The sequence below is a fragment of the Opisthocomus hoazin genome, chromosome Z (assembly GCF_030867145.1).
Source record: "Opisthocomus hoazin isolate bOpiHoa1 chromosome Z, bOpiHoa1.hap1, whole genome shotgun sequence".
Taxonomy (NCBI): Eukaryota; Metazoa; Chordata; class Aves; order Opisthocomiformes; family Opisthocomidae; genus Opisthocomus; species Opisthocomus hoazin.
In genome coordinates, this window is record NC_134454.1 from 63,690,254 (window position 1) to 63,705,036 (window position 14,783).

The 14,783-nt window shown below is 43.6% G+C and overlaps 1 protein-coding gene across 4 annotated transcripts in view; it reads left to right on the plus strand.

Annotated features, from left to right (window-relative positions):
* The window catches only part of PDE8B (phosphodiesterase 8B), a 90,008-nt gene that overhangs the window by 73,698 nt on the left and 1,527 nt on the right, over nucleotides 1–14,783 (plus strand). For 3 of the 4 annotated variants that reach the window (XM_075410684.1, XM_075410685.1, XM_075410687.1), the window contains exons 12-20: nucleotides 2,737–2,814; nucleotides 3,733–3,809; nucleotides 5,043–5,207; nucleotides 5,991–6,036; nucleotides 6,477–6,612; nucleotides 8,286–8,484; nucleotides 9,430–9,647; nucleotides 10,650–10,785; nucleotides 13,785–13,952. In XM_075410684.1, coding sequence (XP_075266799.1) covers nucleotides 2,737–2,814; nucleotides 3,733–3,809; nucleotides 5,043–5,207; nucleotides 5,991–6,036; nucleotides 6,477–6,612; nucleotides 8,286–8,484; nucleotides 9,430–9,647; nucleotides 10,650–10,785; nucleotides 13,785–13,952 — 1,223 coding nt within the window. Of the gene's footprint in view, nucleotides 1–2,736; nucleotides 2,815–3,732; nucleotides 3,810–5,042; nucleotides 5,208–5,990; nucleotides 6,037–6,476; nucleotides 6,613–8,285; nucleotides 8,485–9,429; nucleotides 9,648–10,649; nucleotides 10,786–13,784; nucleotides 13,953–14,281; nucleotides 14,362–14,783 lie in introns of those variants that run through there. The other variant, XM_075410686.1, reaches the window with a different exon arrangement.

The window sequence follows — 14,783 nt, forward strand, 5'->3', positions numbered from 1 at the left end:
GGTTGCTCTGATGTTGCACCACGAATTGGATTTGTAACTGCCATTAATAATTCAATCTCCTGTGCAGAGCTCTTGCTGTGCGTTCGGAGTTAAAATGCATTGCTCTTCATTGTACTAACACACTGTGGCTGATCCTGAAGCTGGTGTACCTTGGCACCTCTTTCTGTTTGAAATTAACATGGAGCTGTGCTGATTTGTGCCAGCAGATCTGTCCTAGTGTTTCCAAGTTTAGGATCTGTCAGCAGGCCATTGGTTTGGTCCCAGCACAGGGCTAAGACAGCTCTCTGTAGTGTCCAGGATAGAGCTAGTCACATCCAGTCAGCACTGAGCTCTTGCAGCGTGTCTCCACAACCCTTGCCCCATGTCTCAGGCAGGTTTGCTTACTTGCAGACAGCATGTTCAAACTCTCAGTAACTTCTTCAGACAGCTTTTGACTAAAGGTGTGGAGTATAAGGGGATAACCTCTTCTTCAATCCTATGTAATGTTTGGAATAACCATTTTCCCTGAAGAAGGAGGCACTAAAGGCCAGTTTTAAGCTTGTGATTCTAGTGATCTGAGACAGATGCAGCACTGCTGTCTTAATTCTGAGGGAACAGGTTCTCATGCCCTGTTACCTTGTGGCACCCAAGGCCCTTCGTGCTACAGAACACTGGGCAAGGTCGCTGTGCAATGTCAGGCAGCTTCTGGTTTTCACGTGGGAGGAGGATATAACATACCAAGAGCAGGGGAAGTGACTGCTTGATATCCCCTACTTTTTCAAGTAGCATAAGAATATGTACAAGCATTGGAGACCCTTGTGATGCCAAATAATAACGGGCAGGAGAGAGAGAAGAGATCATATGCGCAGCTTGCTGCTCTCATTACCATTGCTGCCATCAGAAGTGATCCATCATGTGTTAAAGTGTTTGCTCCTGTGTACCTGTCATAAACGCAGGTTTTCTTTCTCACTGTTTCTCTCCTGTGAATGGGGGAAAGTGAGAACACCTGTGAATGAAGCTGAAGAACATTTGTTGCTAGTTAACACATAGTTACTAGCTTAGTAATGTGTTTTATCAATTATGTGAGGCATTTAGGTTTGCTCATTGTCACAGATTTCAGCAAGGCTGGGAAGCCACATGCCATGAAGTCATGTTGATGACTGCAGTGTAGTGAAAGCAGGCACCTTAGATTCATGTGTATATGATGTAGGTTATCCTTCCCTGCACTCCATGGTTGTGCTCCAGGAATAAATTCCCAGATCCATGGACATATGCCAGTATGCGATGAGGGTAGAAAAATAATCCATGTGTATTGTGCTGTTTGTGACTGTGTGATTTGTAACACATCTGGATGGGTAGACATTCCACTCACCAGGTAAAGGACAATTTTTAATTTATGTATTTAAAAATTTTCACATGGAATTATAGTATGGCACAGAGTAGCTTTTATGTACCTGTGACTCTCTAGGTGGCACTAGCAAAGTTTCCAGCTTGCTAGTTGGTATTTAAAACAAGGAGAGTTGTCTTATCTGCTACTGCCACTCACAGCAATGCTTATGTGTGTTTGCTCCCACTCAAGTGCTTTATGTTAAACTCCTCCAAATGTTAATGCAGGAAAGGAGTTTGAAAGTGTAGTCCTATCAAACAAATAAATAAAATGGACTCCAGGTGGGGTCTCACAAGAGCGGAGTAAAGGGGCAGAATCACCTCCCTCGACCTGCTGGCCACACTTCTCTTGATGTAGCCCAGGACACAGTTGGCTTTCTGGGCTGCAAGCACACACTGTTGGCTCATGCTGAGCTTCTCATCCACCAGTACCCCCAAGTCCTTATGTTGAGAATATCAATTTTACGATATTGCTGATTCTTCATGTGGCGGTTATCTCCATGCTTGCTGGGGTCTCTGATCTCTGAGTGGCATTTCAGGTACTCTGGGAATAGGTACTATAGAGACTCTTGCAAAGAGGTGCATAGATGCATGGTTGCTGTTTTTAAACATAAAGGAGAGTGCAGACTAATGTTTTGGAGTAAAATGAAATTTGGCCAAATATTTTTTTCTTTTTTCTTGTCCAAGCTCTTTCCAGGCATTTCATCCAGCTAATGCATTTGTCTGGATGTGATAATTTCTTTTGCTTTAGCAAAATGGCAGTTTTAAGAATGACAGCTTGGTGAGTGGTTAATTTTCAGACCAACTGAATTGATTGTTTAGAATCATTCTCAGTATGTTGGATTTTTTTTAAACACAGGGTACAAACAATTATTATAATTAAAAGCAAAAGCTGTCTGAGTCTGAATTTTGCTTGGGCTGGAAGAGTGTAGACTGAGACGGGATTTTTCTCACCTTGCTAAATTTCTAGGCAGTTAAACTCAGGCTTGTTCAGTAGTCAGTGGAGAACAAAGGGGAGGTGCAGGAGGGGTTCAACCCAGCTGCCTGAGTCATCCCTTCTAAAGCAGGATCTTTGACAACCACCTTAAAGACAGCCTGAAAGACTGCTTCCTTTAGGCAGCTAAATTTAGGTGAAGCAACTCCCCTGTTCCATAAAGTGTCTTGACTTCTTTGTGAAATGTTTTTCCAGGTGACTTTAGACAAACTGCTGTAAATTGATAGATGCTGAGTCACTGATGTGCAGAGATTACAATATTTCCCCTACTTAATGTGGTATCATTAAGATCCTTTAATAAAATGTTCAGAATTTTAGACAGGCTCTGTGGAGGTCTCATTTGATGCATTTTTAAAGCTTTCATTTTGTATCTACAGAAACCCATTCCTTCAAATGCAAGAACAGAAGGAAAGACTCAACCGATGTTAAGTCAGTAACATCTCAAAGTAGTGATGGTAAGAAAGTAAACTGTCAAGAACTATGTTATAAATAAAGAACAGACTTGCCCTAGGCAATAAAAATGCAGAATGAAAGAGGAACTACACAGATTCACAGCTGATTAAACAGAGATTACTCCAGTTTTTTATAACTGCTCTAAAATTTATTTATTCTGATTTGCAAAACAGTGCCCCAGCATGAGTACCAGCATCACTACACAATGCATGCAGTGCACAGGGCCTTCATGGAGAGCAGCGGCTGTGCCACGGGAGGGGGGCAGCCTGCTGAAAGAGCACCTGTTGAAGCCTTAGTTCCACCTTTCTTAGAAAGCTGCAGCTTGTGCTCCCGAACAAATGTTTTGGTTTCATTAGTGTGAGATATGAAGGCATCTATTGCTGCTGGTTACTTGAGAGCAGTACTTCTGCTCCTGACCCCATTTGTGACTGCTTGCTAGGGTGGGGACAGTGGTAGCAGAGATTTCTTTCTGCCCCAGTATGCATTAAGAGAAGCACAGCTTATGGGCAGGAATGGGTTTCATTAGAGCAGCTGTGTCACTGAGATGAGGGACAGATACACATATACTCTCAAAGGAGGAGCCATGTCTGACAGAGATCCACTGAAAACAAAGGGAGAGTGGCAGTATTGGGCATGAAGTATAATACAGCTTAAGTATAGCTTCACTTCAGTATAGCTGAAGTGATGGATGGACAGGAAAACTGACAGCAGAAGTGAGAGGTGGCTGCAAAGGAGAGAGACAACAGTGCAAGAGATCAAACAGTAATGCAAGAACTTGCAGGAACAGAGATACAAGACAAATGGGAGATGAGGCTGGATTCTGTCATGTTGCTCCCCACTGACAGCCTTCTGCACTCTTATAAATGCTGTCATCTGATTTACACTCTGTGGCATGTAAATGGTGCTCTCTTTCACAACAGCTCCAAGTTTACAGGCCCGATGGTACTCTTCCATGGCAAGGATACACTCAATGACAATAGAAGCTCCTATCACAAAGGTGAGTCCTGAGCACTGCCCCTCTCATAAACTCAAGAGTTTGGAGTTGCTGTCATGGGGAAGTATGTAGTTTCTGGCAGGACAGCCAGGAGTTTCCTGCACCTTGTATTTAACAGAATAATATAAATCAGGTTTTTTTTCTTACCACTTTCTGCATCTCATTCCAAATACTAGTCATAAGGAAGAATATTTAAAAGGGGAAAAGGTTGTCCTTGCTAGACGCACTGCTTGTAGCAGGAAGGGGTCCCTGCTCTGCTGGGCTGTGCATGTGTAGGAGGACATGTGCTTCCAGTCTCATGTTTGCTTTTACCACTGGTATTTATAACATAGCATGCAGAGGAGGGAGCACCGATGCCATATTCTCTCCCCTCCACTTTCCTGCAGTCTTTTCTTCACTATACATGTTACACAAACTCTGCTGTCACAAACCAGCTGCACAATCACTTGTCCCGCAAACTGGAGTGCCTGCCATCTCACACCCTCAAACCATTTTTCCCTGTCTCTCCATCTTCTGTTCGTGGCATCAAGCTCTACTTCCCAGCACCACCGTGCCTGTTAGACCAGCTGACTCCTTTCCTTTTCCTCTCCCCATGCGTACCTGCAGAGAGGGCTGTAGTGGGCCCGCAGCAGCTTCTGGTTGCTGGAGAAGACAGCATCAGAGCTTTCTACCTCTCAGTCCTGGCAGTGCCTGGAGCAGTCCTTGCTGCTGCTGTATTATTGCTGCGTTCCCAGATTGTGGCTGAGATGCAAGGTGGGAGGCAAAGAAGAGTCAGGCTCTCCTCCCTCAACCACAGCCCAGCTGTTGCTGCTCTTTGTCCTTCATTTTCATATTGAGAAACTTAAGGTTTTACAACCAATCTCAAGATATCTGAGTCGCATGCCAGAGTACGTTTGCTTGCTTTTAGTCTGAATGATTGCTTCTGAGCAGCCCTGGTGATGCTGAAGGACTGGGACACGGCTAGTTTTCGGTCTACCCACCTGCAACTATTTCAGATATTTCACACCCTTCTACTTTCACTTCCCGGGAGTCTGCCAGTTATAAATAACAGATGGAACCCAGGGAATCAGAACACAAATCCACATTTTCAGAATTGTACTTAAAGGGTTATAGGGAATTACATAGCATTGGCTAAGTGGGAAGTAGCATAATCAAGCTAAGAAAAAAGATTTTGTAATAAGAAAAGAGCAAAGTGCCATTCACTCTTCCTCGCCTGCCTTCTTAATTTGCTTTCAGGTTATTAACATAATTAATGCTGCCCAGGAAAACAGCCCCATCACAGTAGCAGAAGCCTTGGACAGAGTTCTGGAAATCCTGCGGACAACAGAACTTTACTCCCCTCAGCTAGGTACCAAAGATGAAGATCCTCACACAAGTGATCTTGTTGGAGGTCTGATGACTGTGAGTAAATTAGTAAAGATGAAATTACTGCTGCCAGTGTCCTACATCACAGTTCAGTGCTTTGCTGTGCTAAAATTTCACAAGCAATGGGACAGGGACTCGTAATTCATCACCATTCACTTCAGTATTCTGGCCTCTCTACTAATAGTAGGCACTAACACGTAGTAAGATATGGTCACATCTCAGTTTGTTGGGTGCATTCATCCTCCTACGTAAGTGAGCATGGTTGCCACTAGAAACTATATAATCCAATCTGATTTGTCTCAAGGAGATACTTTTTAGAAATGCTAGAAGTTTAAATGGGATTTGAGGGATTGCTCTACAGCTGGTCCAGTGTAAGAGTGAGGTTACTTTAATCAGGTTCTGACTTTGGTCCTGTAACAGCAGCAACACTGTCTGCCAGAGACAGACCACCTAGATTTCATCATGGCTTACCTCACCTGTAACGTACACTGGGCTAGTCCTTGGCAAAATAACATAAAGCAAATGAAAATAAATGATAGTGTTCATTTGAATGATGAAATCCTGCTGGTGCCAATGAAGTGTCAAGGAGGGCAATACACTGTGTAGTTAATAATATCCTTTCTGGAGATTTCGTACTAGTGTTCTTTGGATCCTTTTGTCTGTTTTGAAAGACCTTAAAACAAGGATAGTTCTTGTAGTGCTACAATAGGAGCAGTGCTTTTAGTACCCAGCATACAGTACCTAAAGTGCTGTAGTGTATTTGCAATTAATGATGCACAGATACTCTGCCTAAAACTGACTATAAACTTGCTTTTTCAGGATGGCTTGAGAAGACTGTCAGGAAACGAGTATGTATTTTCTAAGAGTAAGCCACCATTTTAAACTTCCCTTTGCCCATGTGACTTCTTTTGTAGATGCTAGTGACATAGAGCTCCAACCTAGTTTGCAGTGGGATGTATGTCTTTGGAGATGGTTGTCTAAGTGACTGCAGAAGAAGCGCTAGACTGCCTCCGTTTTGGAGTTGAAGCAGGTTCAAATAATTAAAATAATATGTTTCAAAATGTAGAAAATCAGACTAGGGAAAAAAAAAATTGTCACTCAAAGAAATGTTCGCTGATCTTTTCGGTTCATGTCCAAATAATCTGAATAATATAAACCATATATACTATAAGCTTTTACAGACTTTATCATGTAAGGAAAATAGTTGATTTTCCTGAAAAATAGTTGTTTTCTAAATGGAATTCTGCATGTAGACGGAAAAAAATAATTCAGAAGTGCTGTAATTCCCAAATTCCATTTCAACAGATATGAACCTGAGTCATAGCCACCTTTCAGTGCCAAACACCATCAGTGATGTTCCACCCTGTATCACGCAGCTCCTGGATAATGAGGAAAGCTGGGACTTCAATATTTTTGAGTTGGAGGCTGTTACAAATAAAAGGTACTGAACTCCTTTCCCTGGGTGCCTGCAAAAAGGTTGTTGAAGAGCTGCAGCAGAAACTGCTTTGCTCTGGAAAAACTGAAGAAAGGCACAGCAAATCTGTGAGAGTTGTCTTTCTTTTTGTGTATGATGCCTTATGTCCCATTTAAATAATGAAACACACACCACTATCAAGATGCGAGCACAGGTCATGCAGAGCACTGTGCAGACTGTTGTCTTCCCTGACAGCCTTTGCAGCCGTCCAGGATTGTTTCCTGTTCAACTTCTACCTTGCTTGACTCCCCTCCACTCTGTCCAGGTGACACTGTTTGGCACAGTCTGGTGTTATTACATGCTGTATGTCCCACAGGTGCCTCTCTTTCCTGCTGATGTGCAAATGGTCATGCTGGAAAAAGCAAGTCTCTCCCATCCTCCACCTAAATCACCCTCTGATTTAGGCAGCTCTGAGGCAACTGGGGCTTTTGATTATAGGGATAAAAAACTGGGATTGAGGATAAACCAGTGACAGGATCAAGAGCTTCAGACTTTAAAGCTTATAATGAAGGAAGACGCCAGTAGTTTTGAGATCATGCAGACCACAAAAATAAATATTCATCCACAAAGAAAAGTGATTTTCATTCCAAGATGCAAAGAACTGGAGAGACTACCAGGTCTCTTGTATTTTGTTTGAAGAAAATGGCCATTTTTGGAATTTGCATTTGCCTGGTTCTAATTTGCTGATGTTGGCTTTTGGTTATGCCTTTCTCAGCTCAGGAGCCCTGGAGATCACCTTACAGGAGTGAAAAATGTGGCTGATAGATAAGACCTGTCACAGGCAACACAGAGTAAACAACAACCCAGAGTGGGTTTGGATTTAAAAACCAACAATATTAGAGATTTTGCCCTACTTACTGTTTCACACACAGGCTCATCACTGTCCTCCCCAGCAATACATTCACCAGACCTCAAATTCCCTCTGCACCCGGGGATGCAGGACACACCACTTCTGCTTAGTCCATACCACTTGAAGCAAGAAAGCAGCAGGCTTCTCCTCTGCCTGCTAACATTTGAAATTCGGGGGGCGGGGCGGGGGCAGGGGGTAGGTGAGCCAGTCCTCCTAAAGTTAGAAGAGTTCACATGAAATAGTAACCGCATGCTAAGAGCTGCTGTGGGAAGCATAAATATATTCTGCGTATTGCTAACTTCAAATAGTCAGGCAGTAGAAATCTGACCCTCTGAAGTCACAGGATTATTTGAAACAGGAAACATTTGATGCTTTTTGTCTTAGGGCTTTTTAGCCTTCGAGATGTGCCCGTGTCATGTTCAAAGTCTGCTTTTTCTCCTCAGAAAAAGAAAGGTATTTTTGATTGATTGACAGATACTAAAACTACAAAAGACTGGAGCTTTTAAGAATTTTTTCTGAAGCCACAAGAATTGGTGAAACTCTAGTGGAACTGCACCATTTCTACAAAATATATTAAAATAATGTCTGAAAGGATGGTAGATGTAATAATTGGTAACCTTGGCCAGGCTTTTGAGAGGTTATAGATGTGCAATTTAAAGATTTTTTAACATTTCCCCCTCACCTTTTATGTTTAAGGTCTCGTTGGTTTCTTTGTCAAAACCATCACTCTCTAGAATGTCAGAGGTTCCTATTATACAGCAGTGCTTTTTTTTCTTCTGTTGTTTTTTAGGCCGTTAGTGTATTTGGGCTTAAAAGTTTTTGCCCGGTTTGGGGTCTCTGAGTTTTTAAACTGCCCAGAAGCAACGCTGAGAGCATGGCTGCAGGTGATTGAAGCCAACTACCACTCCTCCAACTCATACCACAACTCCACGCATGCGGCGGATGTCCTGCACGCTACTGCCTTCTTTCTCAGGAAGGAGAGAGTTAAGGTATAACCATCACCGAGGAGTCCCTGGGGCTAGGATTTCAGTGTGTTTATTATTTTATGTATGTCACTCAAAAGTCAGATGTTTACTTAAATAATGGTCCTGGCTTCATAAAGTCTCTCTGCCCTTGAAGTCTTTTCCTGTGATGCCTGCAGCCCACAAAGTTTCTCTAGAGTCTGTTTATACGAGTAAGGAATTTACATTTTTAAGTAGCAACAATAGGGAGGAAAAACCTGGCTCTTTTCTATCTCTTGGTAACCAGCTGTAAGTAACAGCTGATAGTAAAGCTCCAAAGCTTTGGAGAGGGAGGTACTGATCTTTTCTCCCTGGGATCCAGTGATAGGACGCGTGGGAATGGCTCAAAGCTGCATCAGGGGACGTTTAGACTGGACATTGCGAAGCATTTCTTTACGAAGAAGGTGGTCAAGCACTGGAACAGGCTTCCTAGGGAGGTGGTTGATGCCCCAAGCCTATCAGCATTTGAGGCATTTGGACAGTGCCCTTAATAGCATGCTTTAACTACTGGTCAGCCCTGAAGTGGTCAGGAGGTTGGACTAGATGATCGTTGTAGGTCCCTTCTAACTGAAACAGTCTACGCCATCCTATTCTACAACACACAAGCTGTATAGGAGCAGTTAGTACGGAGGCATTCAGGCAGGCACATGAAGTGAAAGGACACCACTAGAGCATCCATCCACCAGTAGAGGATATAGTGCAAAGATACTGCTTAAGTGACAACACAGTAAAAAGCTTCATTAAGGAAACAGGGTTTGGCTAAGGGTGGGAGGAGGAGTTTTGAAGTAACCTGTGGGCACAGTGAGTGGAAAACAATTGCAAGGAGGTAGAATCCCTGCACTCACACTTCAGTGTTTGTGGGTACCTGGAAATCATCAGAAATTATTTACTGTAATTTTTATGCCATCTCATAATTTTTCTCTCTTCCTATAGGGAAGCCTTGACCATTTAGATGAGGTCGCTGCATTGATAGCTGCCACAATCCATGACGTAGACCACCCTGGACGGACCAACTCTTTCCTGTGCAACGCAGGCAGTGACTTAGCTGTCCTTTACAATGATACAGCTGTATTAGAGAGTCATCACACGGCACTGGCGTTTCAGCTTACAAGTAAAGACAGCAAATGCAACATTTTCAAGAATATTGATAGGTGGGTCTGGTATAGAGAGGAGTGTGTATGTGTGGATTGCTCGTTTGGGGCAGATTGAGAGCCTACCTTCTAAACCAGAAAATACAATCTCAATAGCGACATTAACTTCTTCCAGAATCCTATGTAGACTTGATTTTTACAAAGGCTTTAATTCCACACACACACCCCCCCACACCCCCCCCCCCGATCTCCACTTTGTATTTTTTGGAAGCATATAGAGATGTTTGATCATCTTTTATGGATTACATTGGCATGGTCTCGTTGGCAGCCTCAAGGCCACATCTTGACGCCCCGCCTTTTCATTGCAGGATCCTGGAAATTACTTTTTTGGTCCACGTGTTTCCACCCAAGCAGCCAGATGCTGCATGCTGTGTCTGCACGTGGCCTCACGCTTGCTGGCACTGCTGTATTCATACAGGACACAAAGGGGTGGTGGCGGAGATTGCTGAAGCTCTGGCAGAGTTGGAGGCAGGGTGCTGTCAGCCATGCTCCCATGTAGCCTGGGAGCTCCCATTGCATCAGCCTAGCTTTTGCAGGGACAGGGTGTGAGAGAAAGAAATCTGAAAGGGAAGAGTCTGACCCCACACAGGTAATGAATTCAACTACCTCCCCTACCTGCTAGTTTTTGGAAAAAAAAAAAAAAAAATCTGAGTTCCAAGCTAACATACAGTAAGATCAAAATGTGTCAGTGCCATCCCTGGAGAAGGTGTCTTAGTGTTACAGCATCATGAAATTGAATTATAAATTTTTATTGACTTCAGAGGATTGGTTTTCATTAGGTAAAAATAACAGAAAAAAGGCAATACAGGAATTCAGAGCTGGAGGAACCCAGAAAGGCATGATCGAGTCCATTCCTCCAACCCCAGATGGTTCATCACTCTGAAGGTGCCGGCTCATGGGGATGAAGCCCCTGAGCAGCGTTTTGCAGTGCTGTCCAGGCAGGGATGAGGAAAGGACAGAACTCTGGTAGGCTTGTGAGCAGGAACTATTTTTCTTTCCTAGAAACCACTACCGGACATTGCGCCAGGCCATTATCGATATGGTTTTGGCAACAGAGATGACAAAGCACTTTGAGCACGTGAACAAATTTGTGAACAGCATCAACAAGCCAATGGCATCTGAGGAGAACAGCTCACATGTAAGTGCTTGCAAGACTTTATGCCTTCAACATTTCAGTGTCGTTCTTCCAAGACAACTTTAATTTTCATTCATGTTGTATCAATTTGCATTGTGGTAATGCCCCAAACACACAGTTGGACTTGTGACCTCACACCTCAAAATGTGAAAAAATACTTCTATTTTCTTGCTTTCTGTGTCTGGCATTGCTCTCAGGTAGTTTAAATACTTTGTTTTATAAGTCTTGGTTTCAAAACCATCTGGTGCTCACAAAGCATGCAGGTGGGTGCTTTTGTACATGCAAAATTTTCTGCAGGGAGTCAGGTCGGCACTTGTGCCCACGGTCCTGGCTCCAAACAGTGGGATTTGACTAAGCCTAGGGTTGTAACTGAGGAACCTGCCCTGACGGTTTTGTGTTTAAGTGATCTGGAGCATTCAAGCCATGAGGAATAATTCCATTGCTTGCCGAGACCTCTCCTCCCCCTCCCCATTCCTAACTGTACCAAGAGATGTCCGGGCCTTTATTCCTATCAGTTATACACCCTAATGTTCTGTCACCAGGCAGGGTGCATTTCATAAGATGCCCGAGTTTCCCAGCCCAGGCCTCTCTCTGTCTTCTCTTATTGCCTTTTGAGGTTGAGCACTCAGTGACTGACATGGTTCTCCAGGGCAGTGTACTCACCTTAGCAAAAGCCATCTTATGATTCAGCTTACTGAAAATAGTACTTTGATAAAAACATTTGAAAAAAAAAATTAGACCTAACTGAAGGTCAGTGATACTAAAATAAGTAAAAGTAGCTTGCCTGTTCTCCGTAACTGGACTTGTTGCACTGTAGACTGACATGGCTGCAGAAATCAGTCAGGACCAGTGGGGTTTACAACTTTACCGACACCTTTATCTCAGTGGAACTGACCTGCTTCTAGGGACTGCTGAGCTCCATTCTCTGAACAGTCTGAGCTGGAGACCACAGATGCTGCGGAACTTCAGTGGCTCCGCGGACTTTTTTCACTGTACTTCTCAGCTCTTCCAAGAGCTCCCTGGATGTGGCACTGGGTCGTCAGCCTGATCATCTTTAGTGCCACAAGTCCCACAGCACAGGGAGACACGGTTTGTGCAGTGCTGCAGGCCCCCATCACAGTTTCTGCACTGTACTCCCAGCACAGCGCTGTGTTTTGTGGGTTTGCCCTCGTGGCACAGGCTAAGCCAGGACAGTGGGGATCTCACTTTAGATCACAGCCCAGAGGAAATGAAGATCCACATCAGCGGGTGGTGTGTAGTTACCTGCTCTCAGGTTTCTCTGTACTCGTATGTGGACCCGATAGCAGCTAGCTCCACCAATTTCTAAAAAAGCCCTCTGAGATGTCACTGGGAAATGTGGCTTCTCATAGTGCTTCATTTTTCCCTCTGACACCTTAAGCATTTTCCTGAAATGTTTCCTCCACCTCCACCCTTTCAAAATCTCTTTAGTTTTCTGGCATCCCCACATTGGCCTGCAGGATTTAGATTCAGTGAAGCTTGTGAAACCACAGTGTTTCCAAGCTCTGAACACATGCCTAGGAATCTCCCTTTTAGCCCATGAATGCATTTGTTCCAGCACTTCCTAAAGAGCTTTTAAACGCTCTCCATACATTCTACTGCAATCAGCTTTTTGAACCTATAGAAAACATTTTCTTTGACTCGCTCTCCTCTATCTTACCAGTTTATAGCAGAGGCTATTTTAAAACACACAAGAGCTGGAGAGCAATGAAAGTGGAGCATAGAACCACTTGTGTTACAGACTTGGTTTTTTCCCCCCGTATTAGGTTGTTCTTATTGTTAGCAGTGGCTCTTACTATTTTTGGTCCTGAACAGCAGTCAAGGAGCAGGGTTAATTTGCTGGGCAGCTCTTTGCTGGGCTATCCATGCTGAAAAAAAAAAATTAACTGTTAAACGTAAAGTTAGAAGATTAATGCCTGAATTGGCAAGAGTCACTGCAAAACATCTTCTCATAAACCACAAAGCCATTAATTCAGCCACGGTGGTAAAAAGTATTTACGTTCAACTTTTGATTCAAGAGTTGAATTTAGCAGTGAAGGGAGGCCATAATTACACAAATATATTATTTTGAGAATAGCGTTAATGCCATGGTGAGCTGAGGTGGAGGCTTTTTATTACTTGATAAGGAACATAACATACCTGTGCCCTTCTAAACTGTTCAAGACCAGAAGATGATGACACAGCAGACTTCTAACAACTACTCTGTCCCCTCCACCTGCTCTCCAGAGCAGCCAATAAGCAGTTTGGTATTTTACTGCCTAGCAAGCAGAGACTTTCTGCAGTCAGTCTGCCACTCCTTCATTTTCCTGCTGTTAATCTCATAGACTAAGACTTCATCCTACCTGGTAACTAAGACCAAAAAGTATTCCAGGTCGAGGGTTCAAAATCTGGCACAGAGAAGGCAGTTTTATCTCAAACATACTGGAACTGAATGGCAGACCTGCTTTTCTGCCTGTAAAAGAAACAGTCAGTTGTGCAAGTCGGTTCACCCCCTGTACATGCCTCAGTTTTCTCATCTATGAATGAAAACCAAACTCTAGAAACTCACCAAAATGAAGCAGCTCCCTACCACCCCCATCCCCCAAATCTGAACACTCAGCTGTGAAGATGGTTTATCAGCTTGCAGTGGTGTACGCGTCCCCTATCCTGGTCCTGTTCCAAGAGGGCAAGGCTGGCAGGCAGAGAAGGGTAACTCATCCCAGCTGATAAAGAGCCTGTGACTCCTTTATTTCATAAACTCTGCTATTAATTCTGAGAATCTCCACAATGGTCATATGTAATGGGCCTACCATTAGTTACTTAGCAAGGTTGCAGTTCTCTAACATCACTTTCTCTTCCAAATTCCTGGTGCTCGGCGTGAAATTAGAAGGCGTCAGGCTGGATGCCTACTTACTGCCTAACTACAACAGAGCTGATAATGATGCCCTCGTTCCTGCTAGCAGAGATGCTGGCCACCAGCCCCTGTAACCAACTGTCTTTTACAGAGCGAAGGCAGCGACTGTGAATGTACAGCCAATATAAAGAATTTTCCAGATAACCAGACACTGATCAAGCGTATGATGATTAAATGTGCAGATGTAGCAAATCCATGTCGTCCTCTGGAGCTATGTATCGAATGGGCAGTGAGGATTTCAGAGGAGTATTTTGCACAGGTACGTGTATTTTTATAATTTGACTATGATGTTACATAAGAAAGTGCACATCAGCTGGTCTCCTCTTCCACACCAGGTCTGCCTGGCATCACCACAGAGTCCAGACACATGCTTTTCATCCCCAGTCAGAACTGGCGCCTCACTTTCATGCAGCAGAAGTCAGCCCAGTCAAAGTTACCTAGTTTGCTTACCATTTGCTTACCTTGTGGTACAGCGTGGTGGAAAGGAGGTTTTACACTTTCACCTTTCTCTGTCTGGCTAAAGCAAAATTATTTGATTAACCTTAAGTCAATTTAATTGGCTGAAACTCAAGACTGTCACCATTTTAGCTTCTAGTCCCAAAACCTTCCCTGAAGAGACCACGAAGATCCACGCCTGACAAAGCCCTCAACTGAATCATCGGGCTGGCCCTGTCTCTTCTAAGATGGCTCCTGAACTATTGTCACGGCAGGCAGATGACGTGACAGGCCAGTACTGCTGACAAGCAGGCAGGGTAAATGTTTATCCCATGAGATCTCTTGGGGTAGTACTGGAAGCTCAACTTCCTTTCTTAATATTCAGTCCTTGCAACCCAAAAGCACCAGCTTCATGAAAGTGAAATACTCTTCCAATTCTTTATTTGAACAACTAATAGATTCTTAGCTTTTATTTGCCACTGATAGTGTGGAAATCAGCAGCCATGACTGGAGAGACAGAACAGCAGACATGCCTACCATCCAAATTCTGATCATACATGTGATAGTTACTACTGAAAGAAAACAGTCATTAGAGGCTGGGACGTGCATGAATTTCATTCTAATCACAGTGAATAGATTTGATTGCTTCCTAGGT